The 14,455-nt window shown below is 40.5% G+C and overlaps 1 protein-coding gene across 2 annotated transcripts in view; it reads right to left on the bottom strand.

Annotated features, from left to right (window-relative positions):
* Positions 1-14,455, bottom strand: part of KAT2B (lysine acetyltransferase 2B) — a 111,611-nt gene that overhangs the window by 59,390 nt on the left and 37,766 nt on the right. For both annotated transcript variants that reach the window (XM_032267531.1, XM_032267539.1), the window contains exon 3: positions 993-1,138. In XM_032267531.1, coding sequence (XP_032123422.1) covers positions 993-1,138 — 146 coding nt within the window. The remainder of the gene's footprint in view (positions 1-992; positions 1,139-14,455) is intronic.

Raw genomic sequence — 14,455 nt, 5'->3', positions numbered from 1 at the left:
TTTCACCACCAGTTTCCCTCCCACCTCCGTTAGTCCTGGCTCTAAACAGAAACTTGAGGAGATGTACGTCTTTGGGAAGGGAATAGACGTACATGTGATCCACGGGAGCTGAGCTAGAGCTACTGAAGAGGCAGCTATGGGGAATGGTAGCAATAATCAGTGACTGGTGTCAATGAGAAATAGATAACAGTGGCTAAGATACCAAAATAAGCTTCGAATAGCTTGATTCTTCCTCTTAAAGCATTAGAGATAGGACTTACAGCCACTCCTCCAACTGCGTCTCCTCCCACCCATTCCTCTGCTCACTGGGCTCAACGACGCTGCCCTCCCTTGATATTCTGACATCACTTCAAGCTCTCTTAGTGCATGGCCTAAATACCTGTCCCTCCCTCTGCCTGGGAGTCCCTTTACCCAGCACTTTGCACAGATGGCTCCTCTCTCCCACTCAGGTTTCTGCTCAACTGTCGTCTCCTGAGAGAGGCTATCCTAACTGACCTTCTTTGCTGGCATGTACCCGACTCGCCACCATCCCTGCCATTCTGATTCCACTTATCTTACTTTTTTTTCTCTTCAGAACACTTATCTCCACCTGCAAAGATATTATTCACTTGTTGCCTGTCTCTTCTACTGAAATGTATACACCATGAGGAAAAGAACTCTGTTTTGTCCACTCATCTATCCCTCATGCCTACATTAGTGCCACATGCAGAGGAGATAAATATTTGTTGGGTGTGGATGGAAAAATCTATTTGTACATGCAAATCAAGATACTCAACTTTGCATACAAGTGTGAAAGCTCTCAAAGAGAATGATGTGTTCAAAGTATGGTGGGTCATTTTAGAAAATCCATCATGAAGAAACATTATGCTTCAGCAAACTCTGAGGGCAAAATGTACCATGAGCTGACAGCCTTCACACCCATGACCTGGCATATGGAGACTGAGCACATTTGAATAATGAGAGAAAATGTTTTTAAAATGTTAAAATCTCACCTTAAATAGGTAGAAATAAACTTGTTTGGTATCTGCATCTTCTTCCTTGTGGACACAGGTAAAGAGATATTCCACATCCAACACTATTCCCAGGAGTCTGTTCATTTCTTCCTCTGATACATTCTCCAGGTGGGAAACATGAGCAGCTTATGATAAGATCAAAGACACATAAGTAAGAACTCAATTGGAAACCAAACATTTCCCATTTTAAAATAGAAGATTCTTAGTAATCTTACCATCAATCCTTTTGGCTCACTGGGAATAAGAGAAAATTTCTGAACTCCCATGGGATTGAAGTCTTCTCACAAAATCTACCTATAATTGAGAGACTACCATATTCTTGACCCTTAGGCTCCCCATCCAACATTAAAAACGGGGTGGTGGCCTGTGTATGCAAATAATGTATATTTTAAGATCCAGGACTGGTAGCACCAAGACTGGTCCTAATAGGGTCAAGTTCTTAGATTTCCATATAAGCAAATTATCCACCATGTCAAAAGGGTTCTCTATGGTCCTAGTCATGGATGCAGGATTTCTAAGTTGGTGGTTCAGAGGTGCAGAAAACCAAGCTCCCTAAAGGTGTAGCTCTAAGTCCTGTGAAGAGTTCATTCACCAAAGAATATAATAAAGAGTGTAAAGACTGAATGTGACACACTAAAACCTCACTGTGCTGCAAAGTCCCCAAGGCCTGTTTTAACTTGAGATTCAACATCCTCCATGGTCCAGCTGCAAACCCACTTTTGAACCTTTGTTCTGTTGTCTTACTATAGTTTTGGGACCTATCCATTGACCCTTTCCTCACCTGTCACTTTGTGATCTCTTCTACTCAAATACAGTCCAAAGGTCATTGCATTTAATCCCCAATGAAGTTGGTATTAGTAACTCCATTTTACACTGGAGGAAACAAAGGCTCTGATATGGTTTGGCTCTGTGTCCCCACCCAAATGTCATCTCGAATTGCAATCCCCACATGTCAAAAGAGAGACCTGGTGGGAAGTGATTGGATCATGGAGGCAGTTTCCCCCATGCTGTTCTCATGAGATCTGATGGTTTAAAATTGTTTGGCAGGTCTGTCTCCTCTCTCTCTCTCTCTCTCTCTCCCCCCCCACCCGCCTCTCTTTCTCTCTCTCTCCCTCCCTCCCTCTCCTGTTACCATCAATGACTTGCCTTGCTTCCCCTTTACTGTTCATCACAATTTAAGATTCCTGGGGCCGTCCCAGCCATGTGGAACTATGAGTCAATTAAGCCTCTTTTCTTTATAAATTATCCAGTCTCAGGTAGCTCGTTATAGCAGTGTGAAAATGGACTAACACAGGCTTAGACAGACTAAATACTGTTTCATCAAATGTCACTCACCCAACAAGGCAGAGAGAGAGTTTGAAACTGAAGAAGGTTTGACCCAAATTCTAAAGCACGCACAAACATTTTTTTTTTATTACATGACTCACTCTAAGTCCCTTTTCACTTGAAAAACGATCGCCAGATAAACCATCTAATAATCACCCACTAGCCCACGAACTCCTCTGGGCTGAAATCATGTCTTTTACTTCTGTTATCCCCAATATCTATTACTACATTTGTCACATAATAGGAGGCAGCGCTTCAAGAATGACCTCTTAGGTACAGCTCCGAGTGTGCGGGCTTAAAATTGCTTGAACATTAAGTACTTGAAATGATTTTTAAAGAAAGATTAAAATACGTTTTAAAAAAAGTAATAGATTTTTCCTCATTTTTTTTAAAGGGAGATGAAACTAAAGGCTATTGAGGAATATCTGCTAGGTGCTGGACACAGGTCAATCTACTCTGGAGACCATGATGCTCTCACCATTGAGCCACAATGCTCAGTCAGAAGCCTGGGATAGAGGATGCTGCTAATATCCACCTATATATCGCCTCTTACCACAACTCCTGGCTTTCAACTACCAGCAGCTCCATTCTTCTGCCAAATGGATTTTCTTATCACTATAACCTACTCTGCCACCTATACCTCAAGAGCAGCTCTTAGCCAAAGACTAAAGAAGTTAGCATAGAAATAAGCCTTTCCTCCCTCTTCAGGTGGAATAACTCTGAGGTACATGTTCTACGCCAGCTCCCACTTTTTCCGCAATAGAATTAAGCACCAGTTGCCCACAGTGAGAGCTGGCTTAGTAATTCACTCGTTACTGGCCACCTTTTCCTCATTGTCTCACTTTTCACTCCTCCATTCTCAACCCAAATAAACTACTTGCACTGAAATCCTCGTCGTCTCAGAATCTGTTTCTTGGGGAGCTCAAACCAAGATATATAAACAAATATATTTTCAGAAAGTTAAGAGGATTAAATACCCAGTGGTACGGTATCCTGAAGGAGCAGAAGTAGCTATGTTTATATCAGACAAAATGGACTTTATGTCAAAAACCATAAAAAGAGACCAAAAAGGGCATTACATCATCATAAAGGGATCGATTCATCAAGAGGATGTAAAAATTGTAAATATATATGTACCTAATATTACAGCACCTAATGCTTGTTGTAAATATATATATTGCATATATAATGTAAAGCAAACATTAATAAATCTAAGCTGGGTACAGTGGCTCATGCCTGTAATCCCAGCACTTTCAGAGGCTAAGGTGGGTGGATCATTTGAGGTCAGGAGTTAAAGACCAATGAGGACAACATGATGAAACCTCCTCTCTACTAAAAATAGAAAAAATTAGCTGGATGTGGTGGCACATGCTTGTAATCCCAGCTACTTGGAAGGCTGATGGGAGAGGATCACTTGAACCTGGGAGGTAGAGACTGCAGTGAGCCTAGATCATGCTACTGCACTCCAGCCTAGGCAACAGAGCAACACTCGAACTCAACAACAACAACAAAAAAAAAAACAGATCTAAAAGGAGAGATACAATGAAATACAATAATACTAGGGAACTTCAATATTACACTTTTTTTTTAAATATTTACATCACTTTTATTTATTTAGCTTGAATTATTCACCATTTAGAGTGATTTCATTGTCACATACATGGGAACTAAAAACAACCATAGAAGGAGAATTTTCTTTTTTTCCCCCATTTATTTATTGTATTGCATTTTAGGTTTTGGGGTACATGTGAAGAACATGCAAAATTGTTTCATAGGTACACACGTGGCAGTGTGATTTGCTGCCTTCCTCCCCATCACCCACATCTGGCATCTCTCCCCTTGCTATCTCTCCCCAGCTCCCCACCCCTCACCATCCCTCCCCTATTTCCCCCCAACTGACCCCAGTGTGTAGTGCTCCCCTCCCTGTGTCCACGTGCAATGTTTGATCTTCTGCTCTTCTGTCAGTTTGCTGAGAATGATGGTTTCCAGGTTCATCCATGTCCCTACAAAGGACACAAACTCATCATTTTTGATGGCTGCATAATATTCCATGGTGTATATGTGCCACATTTTCCCTATCCAGTCTATCATCAATGGGCATTTGGGTTGGTTCCAGGTCTTTGCTATTGTAAACAGTGCTGCAATGAACATTTGTGTGCACGTGTCCTTATAGTAGAACGATTTATAATCCTTTGGATATATACCCAGTAATGGGATTGCTGGGTCAAATGGAATTTCTATTTCTAGGTCCTTGAGGAATCGCCACACTGTCTTCCACAATGGCTGAACTAATTTGCACTCCCACCAACAGTGTAAAAGTGTTCCTATTTCTCCACATCCTCTCCAGCATCTGTTGTCTCCAGATTTTTTAATGATCGCCATTCTGACTGGCGTGAGATGGTATCTCAATGTTGTTTTGATTTGCATTTCTCTGATGACCAGTGATGATGAGCATTTTTTCATATGTTTGTTGGCCTCATGTTTGTCTTCTTTTGTAAAGTGTCTGTTCATATCCTTTGCCCACTTTTGAATGGGCTTGTTAGCTTTTCTCTTGTAAATCTGTTTTAGTTCTTTGTAAATTCTGGATATCAGCCCTTTGTCAGATGGGTAAACTGCAAAAATTTTTTCCCATTCTGTTGGTTGTCGATTCACTCTAATGACTGTTTCTTTTACTGTGCAGAAGCTGTGGAGTTTGATTAGGTCCCATTTGTCTATTTTGGTTTTTGTTGTCAATGCTTTTGGTGTTTTGGTCATGAGGTCCTTGCCTACACCTATGCCCTGAATGGTTTTGCCTAGATTTTCTTTTAGGGTTTTTATGGTGTTAGGTCTTATGTTTAAGTCTTTAATCCATCTGGAGTTAATTTTAGTGTAAGGTGTCAGGAAGGGGTCCAGTTTCTGCTTTCTGCACATGGCTACCCAGTTTTCCCAACACCATTTATTGAACAGGGAATCCTTTCCCCATTGCTTGTTTTTGTCTGGTTTGTCAAAGATCAGATGGTTGTAGATATGTTGTGTTGCCTCCGAGGCCTCTGTTCTGTTCCATTGGTCTATATGTCTGTTTTGGTACCAGTACCATGCTGTTTTGATTACTGTAGCCTTGTAGTATAGTTTGAAGTCTGGTATTGTGATGCCTCCCGCTTTGTTCTTTTTGCGTAGAATTGACTTGGCTATGCGGGCTCTCTTTTGGTTCCATATGAAGTTTAAGGTGGTTTTTTCTAGTTCTGTGAAGAAGGTCATTGGTAGCTTGATGGGGATAGCATTGAATCTGTAAATTACTTTGGGCAGTATGGCCATTTTCACGATATTGATTCTTCCTAACCATGAACATGGAATGTTTCTCCATCTGTTTGTGTCCTCTCTTATTTCGTTGAGCAGTGGCTTGTAGTTCTCCTTGAAGAGGTCCTTTACGTTCCTTGTTAGTTGTATTCCTAGGTATTTTATTCTCTTTGTGGCAATTGTGAATGGAAGTTTGTTCTTGATTTGGCTCTCTTTAAGTCTGTTATTGGTGTATAGGAATGCATGTGATTTTTGCACATTGATTTTGTATCCTGAGACTTTGCTGAAGTTGCTTATCAGTTTCAGGAGATTTTGGGCTGAGACAATGGGGTCTTCTAGATACACAATCATGTCGTCTGCAAATAGAGACAATTTTACTTCCTCCTTTCCTATTTGAATACCCTTTATTTCTTTTTCTTGCCTGAGTGCTCTGGCTAGAACTTCTAGTACTATATTGAATAGGAGTGGTGTACACTTTCAACAATGGGTAAATTATTTATATAGAAAATCAATGAGAAAGCACTGGATTTGAACTATAAAGAAAATGGGGCTGGGTGTGGTAGTTCACACCTGTAATCCCAGCACTTTGGGAGGCCGAAGTGCGTGGATCACGAGGTCAGGAGTTCAAGATCAGCCTGGCCAACACGGTGAAATCATGTCTCTACTAAAAATACAAAAATTAGCCAGGCATGGTGGTGGGTGCCTATAATCCCAGCTACTTTTGGGAGGCTGAAGCAGGAGAATCACTTGAACCCAGGAGGCAGAGGTTGCAGTGAGCCAAGATCACACCATTGCACTCCAGCCTGGGTGACAGAGTGAGACTCTTTCTCAAAGAAAGAAAGAAAGAAAATTGAATTAACGGGCATATATAGAACATTCCATCCAATAACAGTAGAATACACATTCTTCTCAAGTGCACATGGAATTTACTCTAGGAACGATAAGATGACAGACCACAAAACAAGTCTTAACAAATTTTAAAAGACTAAAATCATACCAAGTGGCCGGGCGCGGTGGCTCAAGCCTGTAATCCCAGCACTTTGGGAGGCCGAGGCGGGTGGATCACAAGGTCAAGAGATCAAGACCATCCTGGTCAACATGGTGAAACCCCGTCTCTACTAAAAATACAAAAAATTAGCTGGGCATGGTGGCGCGTGCCTGTAGTCCCAGCTACTCAGGAGGCTGTGGCAGGAGAATTGCCTGAACCCAGGAGGCGGAGGTTGCGGTGAGCCGAGGTCGCGCCATTGCACTCCAGCCTGGGTAACAAGAGCGAAACTCCGTCTCAAAAAAAAAAAAAAAAAAAAATCATACCATGTGTCTATTCTGACCACACTGGTAGGAAACTATTAGATTGGTGCAAAAATAATTGTGATTTTTGCCATTCCTTTCAATGGCAAAAACCACAATTATTTCGGCACCAACCTATATAAATCATTAACAGGAGGAATTTTGGAAAATTTACAAATGCGTGGAAATTAAACAGCATGCTCCTCAACAACCAATGGATCAAAGAAGAACTTAAAAGGGAAATTTAAAAATATCCTAAGACAAACAGATGTGGAAATACAACATACCAAAACTTACAAAATGCAGCAAAAGCAGTTCTAAAAAAGAAGCTTATAGCAATAAATGCCCACATTAACAAAGAAAAACGATCTCAAATAAACAATCTACTGTTACACCTCGAAGAACTAGAAAAAGAAAAACAAACTGAAGTTCAAAGTTAGTAGAAAGAAGTAAGCAAAAAAGATAAGAGCAGAAATAAATGGAAACTAGATAAACAATAAAAAAGATCAACAAAACTAAAAGTTGGTTTTTTGAAAAAATTTTTAAAAATGGACAAACGTTCAGCTGGACTACAAAAGAAAAAAAAGAGAAGACTCGAATAAAATACGAAATTAAAAAGGAGACGTTATAACTGATACCACAGAAATACAAAGGATTAAAGAGACTATGAGGAACAATTATGTCAATAAATTGGATAATCTAAAAGAAATGGATAAATTCCAGGAAATGTACAATCTACCAAGAGAAAATCATGAAGATATAGAAAATCTGAACAAACTAATAACAAGTAAGAAAGTTGAATCAGTAATTAAATAAAAAGTCTTCCATCACGGAAAAGCCCGGAACCTGATGACCTCACAGCTGAATTCTACCAAACACTTTAAAAAGAACTAACATTAATTCTCAAACTCCCCAAAAAGCCCAAGTGCAGTGGCTCATGCCTGTAATCCCAGCACTTTAGACGGCTGAGGTAGGAGAATTGTTTAAGTCTAGGAGTTCAAAACCAGCCTGGACAATATAGTGAGACCCTGTTTCTACAAAAAATAATAAATAAATATAAAGTAGGCAGGTGTGGTGTCACATGCCTGTAGTCCCAGTTACTCAGGAGGCTGAGGCAGGAGAATCACTTGAACCTGGGAGGCAGAGGCTGCAGTGAGCCAAAATTGCGCCACTGCACACAAGCCTGGGTGACAGAGCAAGACTCTGTCCCCTTCAAAAAAAAAAGAGTCCAGGAGCAATGGCTCACACCTGTAATCCTAGCACTTTGGGAGACTGAGGTGGGCAGATCACAAGATCAGGAGTCGGAGACAGCCTGACCAACATGGTTAAGCCCTGTCTCTACTAAAAATACAAAAATTAGCTGGGCGTGATGGCACGTACCTGTAATCCCAGCTACTCGAGAGGCTGAAGCACAAGAACCACCTGAACATGGTTGACAGAGGTTACAGTGAGCAGATGGAGCCACTGTTCCATAGCTGGGGCAACAGAGCGAGACAGGAAAGGAAGGAAAGGAAGGCAGGAAGGGAGAGAGGGAGGGAGGAAGGGAAAAATCACGTGTGTGTGTAAACACAAAAATTAATGTTTAAACATATTATTTTCTATTTGGCCACACAATACAGTGCCTCATCACTTTCTAAAAGATACCCAAAATCAGACTTCATTTTAGGTAGAACATTTGCTGGGTCATCTTTTTCTTAAGACTGCAAAATTTTCCTTGAGGTCAGTCTGAACCCTTTGGGAAACAGGCCTCATTCTGGAGACAACTAGGTCAACATTTTTATGTCAGTTATTTACAGAAATAATTTTATTTAGAACTACGTTTGTCTTATAAACTTTTTTTTTAATTAATAGACATAGAGATGGAGTCTCGCTATGTTGCCGAGGCTAGTCTCAAGCAATCCTCCCGCCTTGGCCTTCCAAAGTGCTAGGATTACAGGTGTGAGTCTCTGCATCCGGCCTGTCTCATCAACTTTTAATCTCTTTTCATGATAAGCTACGAAAGCAATCAGAATACAATGTCAAGTAAATTCCTTCAGATGCTCCATAATATGAAACCATCTAGTTAAGGTGCTATAACATATAGTAGGTTTAACTCACGGATGTACACGCCATAATTTACTTTTGAAATCAGTAGCTTACTTTTTTTATGACACAAAATACTTTACCAAAATAAATTACTAATCAGAATTAGAGATGCTCTAGATGCAATAGAAGTGAAAGCTTCTATTTTCAGAAGGCTCAGGAACCCATCCCATTCCCTTATTGGGACTCCGCAGTTTTAAAACCACTGTTTAGAACCATTTTTTGCATATTTTGAAGAGTAGACTTGATAAAAATTAAAATGCTTAAGTGAGACCTGAGGAGGCTCATTTCCCTCTGAGTCTGCCCATAATGAAATGTTTGTGATTTTGTGATTTTTTTTTGCATTTATTTATTTATTTATTACCATCATGCAAAGCGTGATCTCTCCTCAGAGCTCTGTGTGAAACCCAAAGCAGAAAGGAATAGCGAGGTGGAGATGGAGAAAATGTAAATAAAGCAGCCACAGTTTCCCAGAAGAGAAGAAAGAGGCTCTACTGTACAAAGGGTGAGTAACTTTCACAGCAGAAGAGGATATCTCTTCCTCTGAGGATGAAATAAAGGTAGGTCTGGAGTGGTAGGGGGTACACTGAGGCAGGAGGATATTGTATGAGAAAGGTTAAGCTTCCTAGAATAAACTATGAGATGTAGGAAGATCAAATGAAAATAGATGGAGTGGACAATCTGCTGGAGAAGGGGAGAAAAAGGTCCACACAAGTTGCTATCAAAAGAAACTTCCCTGTAATAAGAAACCCAGAAAAGAACAGCTATGACTACGCTATATAAATATGCAGTTGTGTAAATGTGCTGACTTCTCAGACTGTCCAATGTGGCCCCTCTCCAAGGAGGCCAACTACAGATCCCTTTCAACCAAAAATCCTTTTCAGTTCTCACCTAACTCAATCTCTGAGCAACTAGCGCTGAGCTTTTTCTTCTCAACAAATACACATCACCAGCTAACCTCTTCTCCAGCTCCAATCTTCCCCGCGCCCCACCTTGCATCCTCCCTAACCCAACAAAATAGGTGCACCAACTTCATGGAAAACAACTCAAAGATCAAACTCCTCGTGGCCCTCCTCAAAATGGCAGCTACGTCATTTCTGCAATGAGCCCATCATTCGTTCCTTCAGTGTCCTTCACCTTCTGCACATTACCAGCCACCAGATTCTGCTGAGCTTCCTCATCCTCTCTGAGTCACTGTGTTTCCCTGTCCTACCTTTGTGCCATTGGGATCTCAAACCTACAGTAATAAAATAGCCCCTGAGACTTTTCTCTCTGCTGCCAGAGTAGTCCACCTAAACTACCACTTTCCTTAAGCAACCCCATCTCTACCAAATCCAGAGACTACTCCTGGCTCTTCGGGGCTGCTGACCAGAAGTAGACTTGTTTAACCTATCTCTTAACTTACCAGTCACCTAATTAATCCCAACCCATATCAACACCCAGGTGGACCTCACTCTAACTGCAAAGCTAAACTATTTACTATACTGACAATCTATTCCTATTAAACCAGAAAGACTCACTCATTATTAAAAGAAACCCTACTCTTAATCTTTTATAAAGAAGACTTTTTGATGCAAATAGGCTCCCTTCAATTATCTAAAAGTATGTTTTCTTAAAGAGACACGCCTCTATTATTTACAAGTCTAGGAGCATATTATTAAAAACTAAAAAAAAAAAATAAGAACCTGTAAACTATAATGCACAAATCTATAGAGGTCAACCTGCCACAAAACTCAAGCTATGAAGTCACTGCTATTTAAAGCTTTGATGTATTGCTCCCTAATTTAACCTCCCTCATCAAAATGTGCATCGATGTACACTGTTATCAGTAGTGAGAGACTATTCTCTTCTCCCACGCTCTGCCTACAGTGGAGAACCATCCTTGGTAATTTAATCAATCTTTTGAAAATTAATGAGTTCCCCACTGTTTCAATCTGCATTCAGTGGAAGGCCCAAGAAGTTGTTTGTTTTTCTTATTACTGGCCATTTGTATTTGATCTCCTGTGTATTGCCAATTTGAGTTCCTTTGCTTGGTCTTTTAGGACGTTAATCTTTTTCTTGCCACCTTGAATAAATCTTACGTAGTAACCTTTACTCTGCCATATTCATCGCAAATGCTTATGTATTTGGTGAGGAGGGGTTTGTTTGGTTTATTTGGTTTGGTTGTAGAGAAATGTTAATTGTTTTAGAAAGTCACATATATGTTTGGCAGTTCTTTAAGGTTTTGCCTGCAAAGGTTTTTCCTACATAACTAAAATATAACAAAAAATGTATTTTCCCTAGCTCTTTAAAAAGTTTTTTACATTTAGAACTTTCCTACATCAAAATGTCAATGTTATAAAGGTTAAAAAATAGAATAAAAACGCTGAGGAACTCCAGATTAAAGACTAAAGAGACACGACAACTAAATAGATATGGGATTCTTGACTGGATGCTCAATGGAAAGGGGAATATGTTATAAAGATCATTTTTGGGTCAACTGACAAAATTAGAATATAAACAGTAAAGTATTTTATTAATGTTAAATTTACTAAAGTTGATAATTGAACTCATGTTATTAAGAGAAAACCTTGGCCAGGCCCAGTAATCCCGACAATCTGGGAGGTTGAGGTTGGCAGATCACTTGAAGTCAGTAGTTCGAGACCAGCCTGGTCAACATGCTGAAACCCCTTCTCTACTAAAAATACAAAAATGCACCAAGTGTGGTAGCAGATACCTGTAATCCCAGCTACTTGGGAAGCTGAGGCACAAGAATCTTTTGAATCCAGGAGGCAGAGGTTGCAGACAGCAGAGATCACTCCACTGCACTCCAGCCTGAGCGACAGAGTGAGACTCTGTCTCAAAAAAATAAATAAATAAATAACCTTATTAAGAACTGTATATTGAAATATTTAGGGAGGAAGAGCTATGATATGTAAGTAACTTATTCTCACATAGTTGCAGAAAAACAAATTTATACAGAGACACATATATATGTATTTATATATACATGAGTCTCTGTACATTTATACATAAATATGTGTGTGTATATATACATGTGTGTGTGCCAACAAGAGAAATGTAAACAGTCACTTTTAATATTGCATACTTTTCCTCCATCTGAATTTGATCATTGAAAAATCCTTTTACTTTAAATAATCTTCCAAGGGCCTGATACAAAACATCAATATACACTAATTACCCAAGATTGACCACCCTTGACTTGTGGCAAAGCTTATTCCTTTTGGTGGGCCACAGTTCCCCCATTGTCCACTTTGTGTGAAGGGCACAAGAAAGCAGACAGAAGGTGCAAGTGAGTGGACGAGGGAAGGCTCTGCCTTCTTTAGATCTCCCCAGAAGGGTGTACCTTGGCACCTCTCGGTGCTGTGTCAGACTTGCAAACACCCAGGGTGCCAGAGAGTGACCCGCCATATGACTGCTGCCAAGAATCATGGTGCAGCTGTCACCTTGCTGAGAACAGGAAGCACACTGTCACCATGTGCTGTGACCCTCACTAAGCTCTGGCTCCATGTATCACTGGGCTGCACTTCTTGTGAAGACAGCCAGCCAGTCCTCACATGCCCTGCAGTGTGAACAGGCAGCAGCTGGGCAGGCAGCTAACGCATCCCTGCTCCTCTGGACCAGAAGCAAATAACACAGGAGGATTTAAAAACTGCTCAAATACATTTTTTTGTTCATGGGATTTGGCATCAAGGCTAGAAGAGGTAAAATTAATGACCGCAATGAAATCTGTCACATTGACTAATGTGCAAAAGGCTTATCATTTAAAAGTCGTTTCATCTTCTGTAATCTCAGATCTGGAATGGGAAAAAAAAAAAAAAGAGAAAGAGAGAAGCCGCAGAGTAAGAGCCCATTAGATGAGAGCAGTCCAAGAGAAATATAATGCAAGCCACATACGTAAACGTAAGCATTCCAGTAGCTGTGTTTTTAAAAAAAAAAAAACACAAATAGGTGAAATTCATTTCATAATATATGTCATTTAACCTAATATATACTAAGGTATTATTGCTTCAATATGTATGCAACATTAAAAGTTACTATTTACATTCCTCTTGTTGTACTAAGTCTTCAAAACCTATGTGCATTTCACACTTACAGCACAATTCAAACTGGTGAAATTTCAGTGTTCAATAGCCACACACGGCTAGTGGCTACTGTGTTGGACACTGTGGGTATGCATTATAAGCTTTGAAAGCTCCTCTGCAAATAAATGCAACCAACCCTCACTTTAGCATTATTGAATTCAATGACTATCAATAAGCAAAATTATGTCCAATGAACTAAATATATTACAAACTAGAGAAAAAGTCAGCTCTTAATCACAGTTCAGTACAGATTGGTATATAATTATAGTTATATAAGAAGGAACATTCCCAAAGAGCTCTAAGAAGGCCTTTATTCTCTCTACAGAGTTTTATAGTCAAGACTTGGAGGATAAGCAGAATTTTCTGGCAGAAAATGAAGGAAAGGCATTGCAGGTGGTATGCCACATGCAGGCATTCCAGATCTAAGGCAGATGCGGGAGAAAGTTCAAAGAACCTTCAGAGAAATGGAGCAGCCTGATGGTCAAAACGCAATGAAGGTAATTGGAGAAAAGGAGAAAAGCCTTTTTGTTTGTTTGAGAGAGAGTTTTGCTCTTGTTGCCCAGGCTGGAGTGCAATGGCACGATCTCAGGTTACCACAACCTCCGCCTCCCAAGTTCAAGTGTTTCTCCTGCCTCAGCCTCCTGAGTAGCTGGGATTACAGGCATGCACCACCATGCCTGGCTAATTTTGTATTTTTAGTAGAGACGAGGCTTCTCTATGTTGGTCAGGCTGGTATCAAACTCCCAACCTCAGGTGATCTGCCCACCTCGGCCTCCCAAAGTGATGGGATTACAGGCGTGAGCCACTGGTGAGTCACCAGCCTGGAGAAAAGTTTTGAAGATAGAGAGGCCTCAATGAACTGAACGTGCATTCTCAACTACAGATCACCTTTCACTCTGAGGATAACCTGAAGCTCAGAGAGGTTAAGCAGGAGAATGTCATCACATTGTATCACCACTTTGTGGTAAAGCCAGGTGTGCAGGGATAGAAATAAGAACTCCAGGAGCTGCAGCAGACACGCCAAGGAATAATGAGGAAAAGCCTAAATTCAGCCAATGCTAGAGGGAGGGACTTGAAGGGAGAATCAAACAGTACTTCATGACCCAGAAGAAGGCAGCGAGATATAACTTACATCAAATAAGCAGAAAAATATTACTAGTGTTATCCCCTTAACTCCTGCTGTGCCAGACCCACAGCTCCTGAAAACTCTGAAACTGGCATCCAAAAGGTTGCATTAGCCAACAGAGGACACCCAGCCAAGATGAATGTGCTGGCTCAATTCAGGAGGCTGTGTCTCTGTGCTAGCTGGGCCCCATGTTTACATCCTCTGGCATCTGCACAGTACATATGTAAATGGCAACTGAGGGGGTGATTATACAGTACAAG

Source organism: Sapajus apella, unplaced genomic scaffold, assembly GCF_009761245.1.
Source record: "Sapajus apella isolate SASKATOON/1434 unplaced genomic scaffold, GSC_monkey_1.0 scaffold4, whole genome shotgun sequence".
Lineage (NCBI taxonomy): Eukaryota > Metazoa > Chordata > Mammalia > Primates > Cebidae > Sapajus > Sapajus apella.
Note: the sequence above shows the minus strand (reverse complement) of the source record. Positions and strands in the feature narration are given on the sequence as shown.